This window comes from Budorcas taxicolor, chromosome 1 (genome assembly GCF_023091745.1).
Source record: "Budorcas taxicolor isolate Tak-1 chromosome 1, Takin1.1, whole genome shotgun sequence".
Taxonomy (NCBI): Eukaryota; Metazoa; Chordata; class Mammalia; order Artiodactyla; family Bovidae; genus Budorcas; species Budorcas taxicolor.
In genome coordinates, this window is record NC_068910.1 from 174,693,081 (window position 1) to 174,710,435 (window position 17,355).

Here is a 17,355-nt window from a genome sequence, read left to right on the forward strand (position 1 = left end):
ACATAAAAAAATATAATTGTAGTAACAACTCAATCCAGAAGAACTTTGGAAAGTTACATATGTGTTTTTCTAGTAATTTAATAGGACAGGACACGACTTGGTGACTGAACAAAAACAATAGGATAGGAGAGCAATAAAAGGTTTACAATTATAAAATTAAAGTGACAGTTTTATTTTTAAATGTCCATATTTATAATTTACTGGTTGTCATTACAATGTCCTTTGCAACTATTTAAATTTATAATTAATTGTTTTAGATGTCAACCTAAAAATGTTCAAGAAGTACATAGTTGAAAAAAATTCTTTTTCAGGGTACACTGGCAAAAATATTGACTAACAATTCTGGAAAGAATGTGTAATAAGTCCTTACTTAATCACTTCTATTAAATAAGGTAGTGGATTCTTTCCCCCTAACTTCATCTCCTCTTACTAACCTCAGTTCTATGCTGAGTACCATGTGCCCCTTGGAAGAACAAAAGCATTCTAATTTCGAGATCCCATGAGATCCCAGCTTAAACTTCAATCATTCGAAAGTCTGTTAATAGAGAATGCAGTCCATGGGGTGGAAAAGAGTCAGACACAACTGAGTGACTAAGCAACAATAGAGAATGGAAAGCTGGCTGCCCTGGGGTTTAGAAATTCCGTTTTAAATAAAAGAAGTAGGGCTTCCTAGTGGTCTGGTGGTTAAGAATCTGCCTGCCAATGCAAGGAATATGGGTTCAATCCCTTGTCTGGAAAGATCTCACTGCCATGAGGCAACTAAGCCCGAGAGCCACACTACCAAGTTCACGTGCTGCAACCATGGAAGCCCAGGCGCCTACAGCTCATGCTCTGCAACAAGAGAAGCCCGCACACCACAGCTAGAGTAGCCCTCATTTGCCGCCAATTAGAAAGCCCCAATGGAGCAACAAAGACCCAACGCAGACAAAAATAGATAAATTATAATTAAATCTTGGCAGTAAACTTCACTCCCTAGAAATTTAAGGTTTCAGATAGAAAATTTCAACTGTAGCATTTATTCACTTTAAGAAGGCAGAGGTGTCTCTTTAATGTGTTAGACCACATCAAGCTCACTTGGGGGAGAAAGGTGGATTTTATTTTTCCATTATGCCCAAAGTCAGATGTTCATATTTTTTCAGAAAACAAAAATATTTCCAGTGTTAAGTCATATGAAAACCTCTCCTTAAAAATGCTTCAATGTTCTAAATTATATGTCTAATTCTTGGGTTTGAACTATTATTATTTATGAGTTAATATTAATAACAAATAACCATACAAGTTAAATGTCAGCAATAAGTATGTTAATAAAAAGTATTCAAAACCTTTTACTGGCAAATGAAGTCAATTCCTTTCATTATTTTCTGGATTCAAAAAGGTTAAAGAATATGGCCACCCTGCTGTATGAGTTGACAATGCTCACAAGCATTATTGTATTAGATACAGATTTATACCTTGAGAATCTGAATCAAATTCTCATTCAGTTGCTATTAGTTCTACCTTTAAAATAAATGGATTTAGATGTAATACTGCAAATTACTGTTTTATATTTAAGTGATTGGAACTACTTTTGGGGGAATAATGATATTCTAATATTAATTAATTAAGTTCCTTCATAATTCTAAGAAGTTATCCATGTATTCTATGTTTCAAAAGCCTCAAAAGACAAACAGCATTGTCAAGTTTTCTTTTGGGAATCATATATCTAAGTATATATTATTATGAGATTAAAATGTAAGGTTATTCAATGACTTGCCAATGATCAAAATATTTCTATTGGATTTTTAAAAATAACAAATTTTTAGTTCTTTGCAGCCTCAGAAATTTGGGTGATGACATAAGATATTTATGAATATTGGCTGAGTATTGATTTCCTTTAATTCACTAGTTTTCCTGGACAGTTACAGATTCACAGTCAAGAGGCAAAGAAGTAGAATTTGAGTGCATTGGAAGCTGAGGTGCTGAATGGGATCACATGGTTGGGCGGTGGTGGTCTTAGATTAGGTATAAGGGAGCTGCATATGACGAGGCAATTTCTATCCAACACGAACACGTAGCTTGCAGAGGTGAAATATGCCGGGGCAATGGCACCACCGTGAGCAGTGATTCTCATACTTTAACATGTATATGAATCACCTGAAAGTGTTAGCTGCTCAGTTGTATCCAACTCTGCAACCTCATGGACTGTAGCCCACCAGGCTCCTGTGTCCATGGGATTATCCAGGCAAGAATACTGGAGTGGGTTGCCATTTTCTTCTCCAGGGGATCTTCCTGACTCAGAGATCAAACCCAGTTCTCCTGCAGGTAGTTTCTTTACTGTTTGAGCCATCGGAGCTCATTAAAATCAGATTTCTTTCAGCAAATTTGAGTGTGAGGCCTGATATTCTGCATTTCTAATAAGCTCCCAGGAGACACTGATCCTGCTGGAATACTGTAGGTAGCAAAACTTTAGAGCACTGATACTGTTCTTTCATTCTAGAGGTGGCCAACAGTTGGAGGCCCAGGCTCTCTCATCAAGTTGGCTGTCAAGCAGCTAAAAGAATAGAAAATTATTTAGCCTCTAAGGGACCTATTATCTCCTTCTGTAAAATTACAGATCTGGACCAGGTGATGGGTCAGGTCCCTTCAGAACTATAAAACTTAAGGATTTAAGATAATTCTTATTTTTATTTTGGCTGCTATTTTCTGTATTTTCCCTCATAAATGGTTAGTAAAAATTGGAAAAACGTTTTATTGCATTGCATCACTCCCAAAGTTCATCACTGAGTGTGCTGTGCATTCTTTGAGCCAAGATGATACCTATTTTTCATGTCACTTTCCACATTCTTCTCTCATAATTCTTAGAACACTAATCAGATTTCTATTTTGCTTTAAGAATTCTTATGACTACTGAATCTGTCTGTGGGTTAGTTTTCTGTTGCCCAAGTAAAAATGTAGTTCCTATTATTTCCCATTTTTCAGAAAAGCTGTAATATTTGTAAATAAAGCATGTTCCTTTAATTAGAACCAATTTCAAACACTGCACCACTGCTAAGCAGCAATGGCTGGTATTATTTCAAAGTGCATTTAACAGTGAACAAATTCTTTCCCATTCTGAATAGAATCTGAGTCAGCTGCTTCCTGTTTATTCCCACTATCAACATCTTTATTCAGAATTTAACATTAACTCTTGTCTAGGCTACGTTACTAATCTACCAACTGGTGTTCCACTTCTCACCTTTTCACTCTATAATTATTGCTATTCAGCCCTGCCAGAGCAATGTTCCCAAATTTCAGCAAAGTGCATGCCACTTCTAGTCAAAATTCTGTGATGAGTTCTTATTCAACATCTTCATGCTTTGGGGTCAATCTGCCTTTTCCAGGTTCCCATTTCTTCCCTTAACCAAGTATTTTCTACACATCTACAGGTCTGATTACGTATCTCCTCTACCTGGTATACTTTCTTTTATAAAACCCTACTCCATTCTTTAAGACCTACTGTAAATTCCAATTCTTGCCTAAAGTGTTCCCTGATTCTTCCACCAAGAAGTTGAACTCATATAGCACACTCTTCCTTACACCTGCCTCCCTATATTATAACTTCTACATACGGCTCCTCACTGCCCTCCATTATACAATTCTTGGGCTTCTGTAGTATATCTTAATTATCTTTGTAACTTTCATAATGCTTTTTAAATTCTCCATATCTGTTGAAGAAAAGAGTGAATATATAATATGGGCTAAGTATTCATCTATGGGTCAAGATACTCAGAAACTGCAGCATTAGTCTTATGTAGTGTTTATTTTGAACAAATTACATAATCTCTGTGATCTAGTATTCATATATATATATGAAGGTAAAGGATTTTTAGTACATTTTTTGCTCACTTAATGGATAGAAAGCACTATACTATATGCTAGAGAAGAGAGAGAACTTTCAACTTTCTGGATCATGAAATATTGTTATAGGATTAGTGTGTTTCAGATTGAACTAACGTTCAAAAATTTGCTAAAAATTTCTGTTAATTCAGAATATACAAAGGTGAATAATTTTTATTTCATATTCTACAGATGTAACACAATTATACCGGCTTCACAGTTTATTATTAAACTCAAAAGTGGCCACAGGACTGGAAAAGGTCAGTTCTTATTCCAATCCCAAAGAAGGGCAATGCCAAAGAATGTTCAAACTATTGCACAATTGCACTCATTTCATATGCTAGTGAGGTAATGCTCAAAATCCAAGCTAGGCTTCAACGGTATGTGAACTGAGAACTTCCAGATGTACAAGCTGGATTTAGAAAAGGCAGAGGAACCAGAAATCAAAGGGTTAATATTTTCTAAAGAATAAGTAGAATTTCTTCCTTACGGTTCCACAAGCACTGCCTTAGGAATGCTCCCATTATTGTCTATCATGGTTTGAGATCATTAAAACTGTCCTGTGTAAGATACAGTGTACATTAATTATTTTCTTAAAACATGAAAGCAAAATAATCCACAATTATTATAGGATTTGTGAACTTTGGGCACATACCAAATTGATTTTCTGTGCTCAGTAAAAGTCAACATAATGGTTAGGAATTTTCAGCTTCAGAAAATTAACCCTTTTAGGATACTAGTTTGGTCTACTAGTACAATATTATAATAATTGTAATAACTTAAAAAAATAAAACGAGAAATTTTGTTGCATAATTAAAAGCAATGAGCTATAACTAATATACTATAAAACTTTAGATTAATAGAAAATTAAAAGATCTTAGTCTAACATAATTTTCAATATTAATATCTCTTCTAGTCAACCAGAACATATAACTTTTATGTAGTTCTAACTATAAATATAGTCACTTAGATCAATAAACTTTAAAAAAAATTGCTTGAGAAATCTGTTAACTATAGAAGAATTCTCCCATCTTTGTCTACCAATCCTAGTTTAAGAAAAAAACAAACAATATTATAATTTTCTAAGGAATATTTTCTATGATATTCTTTTCTCTAGATACCTATAAATTCTTCCATTGAGGTTATGGAAAATGTATGTTTATAGAGAAATTAAAACTGTTAGACTTAATATCCATTATATGCATTTGAGACCCCTATTTTGTCATAATATTCACTACTTTCTTAATATTCCTGATATTTTTTTTCATGCCAGGAGTTAATCAGTGTGAAAATCAAGGAAGATTTGAATGTGTTCTTAATCCTTAAGTTACATACTCTAATGCTATTCTCTTCTTGAAGTGTCTTTTTCAAAAGATATACGCACACAACTTGGACTGCTTTAAATGGTCTAGGTTGAAATAAATGTAAATATTATCTCTATTTATCCATGGAATTACCTCTCTGACATACTTGTGGAATATAATACAGCCTGACTGCAAGATCATGATTCTATTCTCAGAGTGATATTTACCCAGTTACTCATTTTAAAACAAGAGTGTTAACAACAAACCAACAAACCAGGTTTTTCATGCATGGTCTTTATATCACTTTAGAAAAGCCTATGGGAGGACTTCCCTAGTGGTCCAGTGGTTAAAAATCTACCCTGCAATGCAGGGGATGCAGGTTTGATCCCTGTTTGGGGAACTAAGATCCCACAATCTGTGGAGCAACCAAGCCCAAGTGCCCCAGAGCCTGCACTCAAAGATCTCCCCCTGCTGCAACGAACACCCAAGGCAGCAAGCCCCCTCCCCAAATGTATCTCCATGGGCTTTCTAGGTGGTATTAGTGATAAAGAACCCACCTGCCAATGCAGGAGACATAAGAGACTTGGGTTTGAACCCTCGGAAGATTCCCTGGAGGGCATGGCAACCCATTCCACTATTCTTGCCTGGAGAATCCCATGGACAGAGGAGCCTGGCAGGCTGCAGTTCATGGGGTCACAAAGAGCTGAACATGACTGAAGTGACTTAGCATGCACACACACACACATGGTTCCTGAAGAGAGAGCTGAAGTTGCAAGACGGTGGAAAAGCATGTAAAATATGATAACAAAGACTGATGTCCAAATATTCTCTTGCTCTTTGTTTTTTCTTTTCCTTCTTTTTTTTTTTAAAATTTACTTTACAATATTGTATTGGTTTTGCCATACATCAGCATGAATCCGCCACAGGTATACACGTGTTCCCCATCCTGAACCCCCCTCCCTCTCTTGTGCTTTCACCAAAAGTTCCACTACCTTTTGCCATCCACCTTATGTCATGAGTATTTGTAATCTGAACATGTAAACACCAGATCAGAAACACTGAGGTCTGGTGGAGTGCTTTCCAGAGTGTGGCATGAGTACTGCTGGCATCATACAAGAAAATATTAGGGGCTATATTAACAACATTTTGTATCTTACTACATACACACTTATCTTAAAGTTCCGCTTATTACTTTATAATTATTCCTCCTTGGGTCAAGCTTCCTTTTCATACAAATTGAAGCTTAAAAATTGAGTTCATTAGCTTCTGACAAGTCAGACGGAGATTTGGGATTCTCTGGTAAATGGAAAAGTGAGGTGGAAAGCTCAGTCATTAACTAGCTGATCACCGTACCCAAGTCAGACTTTTTTGTGCATCTATTTCTTATTTGTAAAGAGACTGTTGCTCTTTCCCTGCAAGAAGTCATCTGCGGCCCCCTGTACAACCGTGGCTAAGATTAAGGTCCTGAGACCTTGGCAGCAGGGAGAAACTGCTGAAACAACGGAGGACCTCAAGGTGGCGCTGTATCAGGGGCACGTCGCTAAAGCGATAGGTGGTGAGGCTTCCAAACTCTCCAAGACCTGAGTGAGTGAGTGAGTGAGAGCGTGAAGTCGCTCAGTCGTGTCCGACTCTTTGCGACCCCGTGGACTGTAGCCCGCCAGGCTCCGCTGTCCATGGGATTCTCCAGGCAAGAATACTGGAGTGGGTTGCCATTTCCTTCTCCAGGGGATCTTCCCAACTCAGGGATCGAACCCGGGTCTCCTAGCAAATCCACCGTCTATGTTCTCACTGTTGTTAACCAGACTCAGAAAGTGAACCTCAGGAAATTCTCTCAGGGCAAGAAGTATAAATCCCTGGATCTGTGCCATGCACCACTGCTTCAACAAGCAGGAAGAGAACCTGAAGACCAAGAAGCAGCACTGGAAGGAGCAGCCATACCCACCGTAGACGTACACAGTCAAGGCCTGAGCATATAATCGTCAATAAAACATGAATAAACTGGCAAAAATAAAGATTGTTGGGGGTGACCTCTAAGATCCTCTCTGGCACACCACCATTAGATGATATGTTCTCTGTCTAATGCACTGTAAGTATGCTAATCCCTGTAAAACAAAAGTAAGCATTGTAAGCCTTGACACAAGATGTGCTCACTTAAACTAGTCAGAGAAATTCATGGACCTGATGTGGATGTTTTTGAGGTTAAAACACCCTGCTGCTGCTGCTGCTGCTGCTGCTAAGTGGCTTCAGTCGTGTCTGTCTCTGTGAGACCCCAGAGATGGCAGCCTACCAGGCTCTTCTGTCCCTGGAATTCTCCAGGCAAGAACACTGGAGTGGGATGCCATTTCCTTCTCCAATGCATGAGAGTGAATAGTGAAAGTGAAGTCTCTCAGTCATGTCTGACTCTTCGTGATCCCATGGACTGCAGCCCACCAGGCTCCTCCGTCCATGGGATTTTCCAAGCAAGAGTACTAGAGTGGGGTGCCATTGTCTTTTCTGGAAACACCCTAGATTAGATCAATCCTTTGAAAGGATTGATTAGAACAATCCTTTGAAAAACTGGAGATAGACTTGATTTGGCTTAGTAACACTTTTTTTTTGCACATGGGAGGGATTCCAGGTATCTTTAGATTCTCTCATCTACATGGTGGCCAAACAGCAGAGAGTTTTATGTGCCATATTTCACATATGTTAGTATCATCCTAATCTGAGAGTAAGAAGCCTGGGAATCCATGATGCAGTCAGATGAAAGATTTGAATAAAATCAGTTATAGAAGAAAAATACATGTTTATTATATGGAGAAAAGGATAGACAAATATAGCATAAGGTAAAGAGTTGCCTTTTACAAAACAAAGCTTAATGATTATATAAAATAGTTGGTCTGGTTTCTGGTTTTAATTTTTCACTCTGAAAATAGAAAACATGCTAACAAGATGACCATTTTCAGGGGTAATAAAATTTGAATCACAAATTAGCACTATGTGCCTCTACTAAACTGTCTTGAATTAGTTCTCTACACAATAGCTACTGAATACCAGTTAAACCCAAAACTTGACCTGGAGTACCAGAGAGCATTTAATGGAGAAAATCTCTACCAAATAATACTTTCATGGCTAGGCTCCTTGTTATCTAAAATCTTCTCCATAGTTTTAGAAATAACCCATCTTTTTCTTGAACAGGAGTTGTTGTCCTTTCGTCTTCCTGAAGATTACCTATCATTACATCTGACCTTGCTTAAAAAGAAATTAAATTAACCAATTAGATTGTGAGGTGAAATAGAGAAAATTTGGTGATGATGAAGTTTGTGAATATTTGAACTAATAAGCAGTTTGAAAATGATCAAATTAAGGACTAAAGTCCTTTCATTTGCTATTTGGAATGCTAATTTCATCTATTTAACCTATTCAATTCAACAAACAAATGAATAAACACCAACAAAACCAATATAATCTTGTGTGTGTGTGTGTGTGTGTGTGTGTGTGTGTGTGTGTGTGTGTAGAAATAGATCTGCTTGTAATAGTGCAAAAAAGTAGAAAAGATGCTATGGGTGAAAAATTTTACCTATGATCTCTAAAAGGGCATATTCATAGAGCACATCGAAACACACAATACATAAATACAGAGATTGGGTCTCTGGAATACCAACAACTTCATTATCTGTTGCAGTTTCAAGGGCCTCTTAGAAAATGTGGCTTCACAATTCATTAGCTTGTCCAGTTGTTAAAAATATCCTTAAGTATGCATTCTCAATCTGCAGTAATAATTTGAAGTTTGTCATTCTTAATTACAGTGGGGCTCTGGACTCCAGGAAAGATAGAGACTCTGTGTGGAGCTGCCCCTGACTTCGGCTCCATCACTGCTGACTCAGTCTCCTCCTCAGAATAGCAGCCAGTCTCTGCCTGGTCTCACTGACTGAAGATGGTCGACCCCGGGGAGGATGTGGCTGGGGGACTGTGGGCAAACCTAAGCTGCTGACCCTGTTGGGCTGAGAAAAGGCTGCAGAAGTGGAGGGCTTTGACACTCCAGGCAGGCCAGGGATTTTGATTACTTTCTCAGAGTTCAGTCTTGCAAGCCTTCTCTCTCCCTGACCACTCCCAGCTGCAGCAGAGGAGGTGAGGCTGCCCTGGCTGAGGGAGCACGGTGACAGTGGCAACTGCCCGCTCAGCTTCCTGAGCTCCAGGAGCTGTTCTCTGGCTTGACTTAAAGCCTCCGTCAGTTCAAAGCGTTCTTCACACTCTCTACGCACTGTTTCCTGAAGAAAAGTGTTCTGAAATGAGAAAAAGGAAAGAAAAAGCAGCCATAGCTTTTAATAGTGGACATATGGACAGTTATTGGCAATATAAATGGATAATTGAACTGGAAATCAGAGGTCTGTGTTCTCTGACAGGGACAAATGAGTCAAAAATGCAAATGGTTTGTGAAGATGGAAAGAACTTTGAGAGAATATTTGGTTCAACCCTTGCAGTTTGCAGAAGAGGAATCAAGAATCAGGGTCACTCAGATGTTAGTGGTGCTGGAACCCAGAATGCCTACTTCAGTAGGGTTTCAACTCCTCTGTGCCTGAGACAGTCTGTCCTGCACATGTGATGTCTAATAAATATCTGTAATGTCATTATGCTATTTTATAATGAAGGTACATAAGACAGTACATAAGACAGATAAAAATTGCTTAAATTAGAAAATTGAGAGAATAAAATATATCAGCTGTAGCATTTAGATAATAAAATCAGTGATTTTATGTGATGCTTTCTCAGAACTTAAATATACTGATGATTTGCTCTTTTGTGAGATATATATCAAAATGAAGAACAAAATCTGCTTTGAACTTCATTCAGCAATCACATATCAAGTTACTAGAAGCTATAGTGGTTGTAGTTCCTGCTCTCAAGAAGTTTGCACCATTGTAAGTTTGAGTAGAGCTGCTTCTTACATCCCCAACAGAGGCTGGAGCCAAGGGTAGAAGCAATGGGGGTTAAAGAGACAGAAGAATTTTTTAGTAGCCAGAGCTGTCTAAGGATACTCTGAAGGGCTGAATCTCACTTGACTGGGAAGTAGTGGAGCAAATATAAACTTCAAATATGTGACTAGAGATCATTACAACTTCTTTAAATATTGAGACTCTACATTTCTAGTTGAAGAATGATAGCCATCTTTCATCTATGGAATTCATCAAAATTACTTCAAGCTCCGTGGTAAAAATTGGGTCTTGGATCTACCTAATATCCTGACATTCATGTCTGCAGGATCTCAGAAAAGAGATTGAAAAGTAAAGAACTAAAAATGGTATCCAGGAACTTCTCTGCTGGTCCAGTGGTTAAGAATCTGCCTTGCAATGTAGGGGATGCAGGTTCCATCCCTGGTCAGGGAACGAAGATCCCACATGCTATAAAGCAACTAAGCCTACAGGCAGCAACTACCGAGCCTGCACACTCTGGCACCCAGGGGCCAAAACTAGAGAGTCGGTGTGCCATAAGAAACAAATAAATATTTTTAAAAAAGAAAGAAAATGAAATCCAAATAAGTAACTACAGTTAAAGTGATCACGCTATAGGATTCTTCAGCTGAAAATGACTTTCTACCTGGTTAGCTTGTTTGTAAAGAACAGCCAAGGCATTCCCAAGGCTGACGTTTGGTGGAAAGCGTCCTCCTAAGTGCTGACTGACTAATCTGCTGTCAGTAGAACTAAAAACAAAGCATCAGGGAAAGTAGCATCTTCCTGTATTTGAGTTCCTGTGATTACAGTCAGAACTCCATTCGATTCCAAATTTGGTAATCAAAATTGAAGAATATGGAGCAATTCCAGATTAACAGTTGCACACTAATATTCTATAAAATCAGCGGCATGTCTGGGTCAAACAAACTCTCGTTATTTACATATATTAGCAGTAGACATACATGATCCACATATTCACATATTTTTTTAAAAAATAATAGGGGTTAGTTACTCAATTTCAGTTAATTTTTTTTTTTTTTTTAAGGAACAGGAGACCAAGGATGGTGTTTGTGGCTTTATCATCTGGTTCTCCTTAACTCTTCCTGAAATACTTGTTGAAAAGGCAGGAGAAGGAGGGCTAGAGAAGAGGTTAATAAAGTGCCTTGTTAGGTGTCTTCTCATTTTCTGCTCCCAACAATTATGTTTGACCAAGAAAGACGCTGAAGCCCATACTTGCTTTGTAATTTGCTGAGAGTAACCCAGCTTTGAAATGGTGGGGCCCCTGCTTGCCGCTAGAGCCAGCTCCAAGCTGCTTATGCCTAAATTAAGGGTCTAATTAATTATACCAAGCAGGCAGAGGCCATTTTGTTCCAGAACAATGAAGCAATAAAAAACAGTAAGACATGCATCTGGTTTTGTCCAACTTTTCTAAATTTAAACTTTCTTGTAAAAGGAAAAATCATCAATGCATTTTATTCTTTGTCTACTAGTAGAGTAAGCAGGCAAAATGTATTGAAGTGGTTAGATTCATGAGGCCTTAAATAAATTAGTATAGAAATTTCCTCGAATAAGAAAGCTATGGGAAAGAGTCAATTTTATTTAAATATATAAAAGAAAAAAATTATAGAAGTTAACAACGTGACCGATAAATGGGTGACACGAATAAAAGGTGCACAAATATGGAAGGATAAAGTGATGGACGATATGACAACAAGGGCTCTCATTAAAAGGAAAAGAAAACGCAATCCATTTACAAAATTAAATTCAAATCTCAAAGGAAAGGAGTAGTACTCTGTGGAAAACATCTTCAAAGGAAGTTACTCAAAAGCCATTTCAGGCAAGGAGAAACTCCACTGAAGGAGAAAACGAAAAGATGGAGTGAACCCAAAGATGTCCCGGTAACAAGCACAGTGGGAGCAAAGTACCTGCCAACTCCAGACTGAATTTTGGAAGCGCTGCTGACCACCTTGGTCTGGGGCCCACTGCTCTGGAACTCATCCTCCTTTGAGGCTATTTGCTTCCAGAACAAAGGACAAATTCTCTTTCTTTTATTATTCCCCAAATTGAGAGAACCTCTAAACTGAGAATAGGATCCAAAGATAGGTCTACTATTTTGTCTTTGTTGTAAACACTAAGAAATCTCAGATGAATCTCACAATATCTGTATCTCCTCTGACACTTAATATTACCCACCTTCTTTAACATTTGGATTATAACTCAATTTTGTAGTTCAGGTGTTAGAATTTATTCAGTTGTGGCATAAATAAATGAAATAGAACACATCAAGTTTGGGGGACTGCTGTTTCAGAGTTGGAGTGTATGTGACAGGGCATGACAGGAGCACACACGGATGTGGCCAGAGTCAGTGAGATACTTTAGCGGAAAGTTCCATATGTGAAAAAGAATTACTTGTGGGTAGACGGAATTGCTGATGTTTTTGTCAGGTTAGGTTGTTGTGGAATTTTAATATGTATTTTCATTGAACAACATGGGAAAATATCTAAGATGGAACATGTTCAGTAAGACTGAAAATCATGGGCAAATACAAGAATAATCAGTGAAGCTACAGCATTCTAAAAGTTTTAGGTAAAAGCATCTTTGGCCATATTTTAATATGGCAAAATAGTGTTATCACTGGATTGCAACTAAACTGTAAGTCAAAATGGAAAAGAAGGCATGAGTCAGATGAAGAGGGGCAGTGGGTTTTCCAGGCAGAGTGGGCAGTGATGCAAATGCCCGGCAGTGAGAGAGGGAGAGTCACATCTTGGGAAGATACATGGCTTAGTATGACTCCAGGGCAGAGTGCAGAGAACTGGAGAGACCAGGACTGAGGCAGCGAGAGCAAGCAGGATCAGATCAAGGATGATTTTGACAACCTGCTAATAGTAGAGTTTTAACTCAGTTCTGAGGGCCATATGCAGTCTTGAAAGATTTATTTAAGCAGGGGCTGGCATGGTCAAATTTACAATAAAGGAAGATCCTTTTGCCAGTTCTGTAGAAAGTAGCCCTGAGTGGGGAGGGATAGGAAGAAGGAAGGACAGGAGGTCAATTTTCATGCAGCAGGTTCATATCCCAAGTGCCCCTTGGTTGGGGTGGTCGAGGAGAAGGGGAGCTAGCATTCCTGAGTCCTTAACCCATGCCAATTGGGTGAGAACATTATCTATAGATATGCCTACAATATTTTCAGATGATGGCCATGCTGAACAGACTTAAAATATGGCTTAATTGCACTCCTACTGGGAAAATAAATGTCAAAATGAAAATATAAATTAGCTCACCATCTGTATGAAATTTCTAGTATTAAAAAAAATGGTCAATTTCCCCCACTCTTTGTAATGTAAGAATGGTTTATTTTTATGTTTGTTTTCTTTTTTATCCTTAGAGACAGCTGGATTGCTTTCAATTCCAAACACAGTGGAAGAAGCAAGGCAAGGCTTTGCTGGATAACTTGATCATTCTGAAGGTGAGAATTCCATTTGTGATGGCAGTCCGCTGTATTTGGCATAATTTTGGGGGAACATGCCAGGAAAGCAAGTTCTCAGTGAAGAAGCAGCACAGATGGGTGTCTTTGTTCATGCTTTATACCCAGTGAGGTCTGAACCAGTCATGCAGTGATCAGATTACAGTTTCCACCAACCCAAACTAGATCTCTCCCAGGGTGAGTGGGTGGCTGGCCAACTGGGTGGGGAGCTGAGGTGAAAGGAGACTCTGTGGAAAAGGTGTGGAAACCAGAAAGATGAGTGGGTGTTAGCAAAGGATGTGCCCAACCTTCCATGTAAGACTTCTGTTCAACTAATCTGATCAGGCAAAACACTGCAGTGGAAATGGCCTTTTGGTAAGGCAGGGAGGAGAGTCGGAATAAATTTCCAGGAAAGAAGCAAAATGGATGTTAGGCGGGTTGTTCTTAAAATTGTTTTCTATGCTTGCAAACATAATGGACACTGTGAAAGAACCATGGCAGACATGCTAAAACAGAAGAAGAGATGGAGGGCGATAGTCCCTTGAACTGATAGCCTTCAAGAGCAGATTTTAGAATGGAGAGGAAGAGGCCATGAAGACATAGTGTTCAGGATTTACTTTCTAAGTCAGTAAGCTAATTTTAGTTGAGACTTAATTAACATTAATTAGATACAACAAAAACAGTTTCTCCATATTTTTCTCATTCTGTCAAATTTTTGGCATCCATACTCCATACCAGGGCTGACTCTCCAACACGTGAAAGACAGTTTTGCCTGGATCTCCTTCTCCATGACTGGAGACCCTTGGTCTGAGGCCCCTACCCCTCAGAACAGCCCCTCTCCACCCACCACCCCATCTGCCCCTGTTCCTGTGAAGCTGGAAGGCAGAGAGCCTCCATTTACCCCTTTACTCTTTGGAAGACACTTCAGTGTTCTCTTTATTAGGTTCAGAGAACTACTCACTTTTTAATTGACTCACTGATTTCTCATAAATGGAGTTACCAGAGAAACATGTGTCATTTTTCTCTATATCAAATAAATATACAAACAAATGCATATCCTAAAACTAGGCATATTCTTCTTTCAGAAAAGCTATTTATGTTTTCAAATGTATGTATTCCTAAAATTTAATCTTAGAGTTTACATAAATCCATCCTTACCAGATGTGTTAGTAACATTTCCTAAATAAATAGGCCTTCTTTTTTTTTTTTTTTTTTTAAATAGGCTTTACATTTGGAGCTTCCCTGGTGGCTCAGATGGTAAAGAATCTGCCTGCAATGCAGGAGACCTGGGTTTGATCCCTGGGTTGGGAAGATCCCCTGGAGGAGGGCATGGTAACCCATACCAGTATTCTTGCCTGGAGAATTTCATGGACAGAGGAGCCTGGCAGGCTACAGTCCATGGGATCTCAAAAGAGTTGGACATGACTGAGCGACTTTCACTTTCACTTTACATTTGGAAAATATTGACAACACCAAAAATTTTAAAACTCAGGGGCTTCCCTGGTGGCTCAGTGGTAAAAAACCCACCTGCCAATGCAGGAGACGTGGGTTCAATCCCTGGGTTAAGAAGATGCCCTGGAGAAGGAAACGGCAACGTAGTCCAGTATTCTTGTCTGGAAAATCCCATGGATAGAGGAACCTGGTGGGCTACAGTCTATGGGGTCTCAAAAGAGTTGGACATGACTGAGCAATTAAACAACAGCAACAACAAATGGAGAGGCTACCCTGGATCTGCAGGAGCATATGCATCTTATTAACTTTCAACGATTCAAAACTGAATTTCAAAACCTATCTGAAATCAAAATTCTTGTACAGGAGATTGTGAGTCTAAGTTGCAGGCTCCCTTCTTTAGACACTTTCATTCCTTAGAGTCCTTGCCCTGGGTGACCTCATTTAGTTCCAAGGCTTAGGACATGTGGATGTCTCTGAAATCAGTATCTCTCCTCAGTCTCCTCAATATGAACGTATTGTCCATTCAACACCTCCATTTGGATATCTAACAGATATGTTAAGGTTAACACATCCCAAATCAAATTTTTGATATTCCTCCCGATTGTATTCCTTAACTAGTGTTTTCCATCTTAGTAATGGCACTTTCATTCACTCAGTTGTTGAGACACCAAACTTTGGCGTTATCTTTGACCCCTCTTACCCTTCTTCATCATCCCACCCATCAGCAACTTCTGTTACCTCCACCTAGGAAATATATACCAAATATATACCAAATCTGGCCGATTGTCACCTCCTTTATGATGATGACCAACAATGCTTTTCTAGACCTTTTCAAGGACCTTGTAATAGGTCTTTCTGCTTTCATTTTGCCCTGCCCCCTTCAACCTATTTTCCACGCAGTAGTCAGAGTGATTCTCTAAAAATAAGTCAAATCATGTCACTCCCTTGTTCAACATTGCCAGGTAGCTTTTCACCACACCGAGGAAACAATCCAAAATCTTTTTAAAAAATTATTTATTTTTGGTTGTACTGGTTCTTCACTGATGTGCATGGGCTCTCTCTAGTTGTAGTGAGCAAGGGCTACTCTCTAGTTGTGGAGTGAGGGCCTCTCATTGTGATGGCTCCTCCTGTTGTGGAGCACAGGCTCTAGGGTGCCTGGGCTTTAGTAGTTGCGCACACAGACTCAGTAGCTGTGGCTCCTGGGCTTAGTTGCTCCACAGTATGCGGAATCTTACTGGATCATGGATTGAACCTGTGTCCTCTGCAATGGCAGGTGGATTCTTATCCACTGTGCCACCAGGGAAGTCCAACAATCCAATGTCTTCATTGTTTTTCAGTCGCTAAATCTTGCCCGACTCTTTGCAACTCCTGACTGAAGCACATCAGGCTCCTCTGTCTTCCACTGTCTCCTGGAGTTTGCTCAAATTCATGTCCATTGAGTTGGTGATGCTATCTAACCACCTTATCCTCTGTCACCCCCTTCTCCTTTTGCCTTCAGTCTTTCCCAGCATCAAGGTCTTTTCCAATGAGTTGGCTCTTCACATCAGGTGACCAAAGTATTGGAGTTTCGGTTTCAACATCTGTCTCTCCAATGAATATTCAGAGTTGATTTCCTTTAGGATTTACTGGTTTGATCTCCTTGCAGTCCAAGGGATGCTCAGAAGAGAAGCCAAAGTTGGAAGATGTCCAAAGTCTTTAACGCCTTCAAAGATTCCACATGAATTGGCCCCTCCAACCTTGCTTCCTACCATGCCCTCCTTGCTCACTAAGCTCCAGCAATGCTTGCTGACTTCCTTGTGGTTTCTCAAAGGTTCCCAGGATGCTTCTTGCCACAGGGCCTTTGCACTTCCTATTCACTCCATCTGGAATGTTCTTTTTCTTACTTCAGGTCTGCTTGAATATTATCTTCTCAGAGAGACCTCTGACCATCCCATTGAATATAACAATTCATATATATGTAGGTGTGTGAGTATATATATATTCTACTTCAGTAGAAAAAGATTAAAAAACAAAAACAACCAGCTGTATTAGGCTGGATGTAGATTCTGTGGGTTCACTGAAGAGTACTCCTTTTGTTTGGACTTGAAGAATAAACAGAAATGTTTCAAGTACCTGTTACTAAAATTTAAGCTAGAATCTGCTTTGTCTTTATTTTAAAATTTTCTCTAATCTTAAAAAATATCTCATTAAGTTTCATATTCTGTTGTTTATTTGCTGTACTTATAACTTTCCTGTAGTCTCTTCTATAACTTTGTCCTTTATCATTTCCTCTGCTTCCCTATCTGTCAGGTCCTCTATATCATTTACTCTTTTCCATTATTTTAAATTATTTTAAAAAATTAGTTTATTATAC

The 17,355-nt window shown here is 38.9% G+C and overlaps 1 protein-coding gene across 1 annotated transcript in view; it reads right to left on the reverse strand.

Annotated features, from left to right (window-relative positions):
* Positions 1-9,010: 9,010 nt before the first annotated feature.
* Positions 9,011-17,355, reverse strand: part of LEKR1 (leucine, glutamate and lysine rich 1) — a 206,096-nt gene continuing 197,751 nt past the window's right edge. The window contains exon 11 of the mRNA XM_052645445.1: positions 9,011-9,424. Coding sequence (XP_052501405.1) covers positions 9,011-9,424 — 414 coding nt within the window. The remainder of the gene's footprint in view (positions 9,425-17,355) is intronic.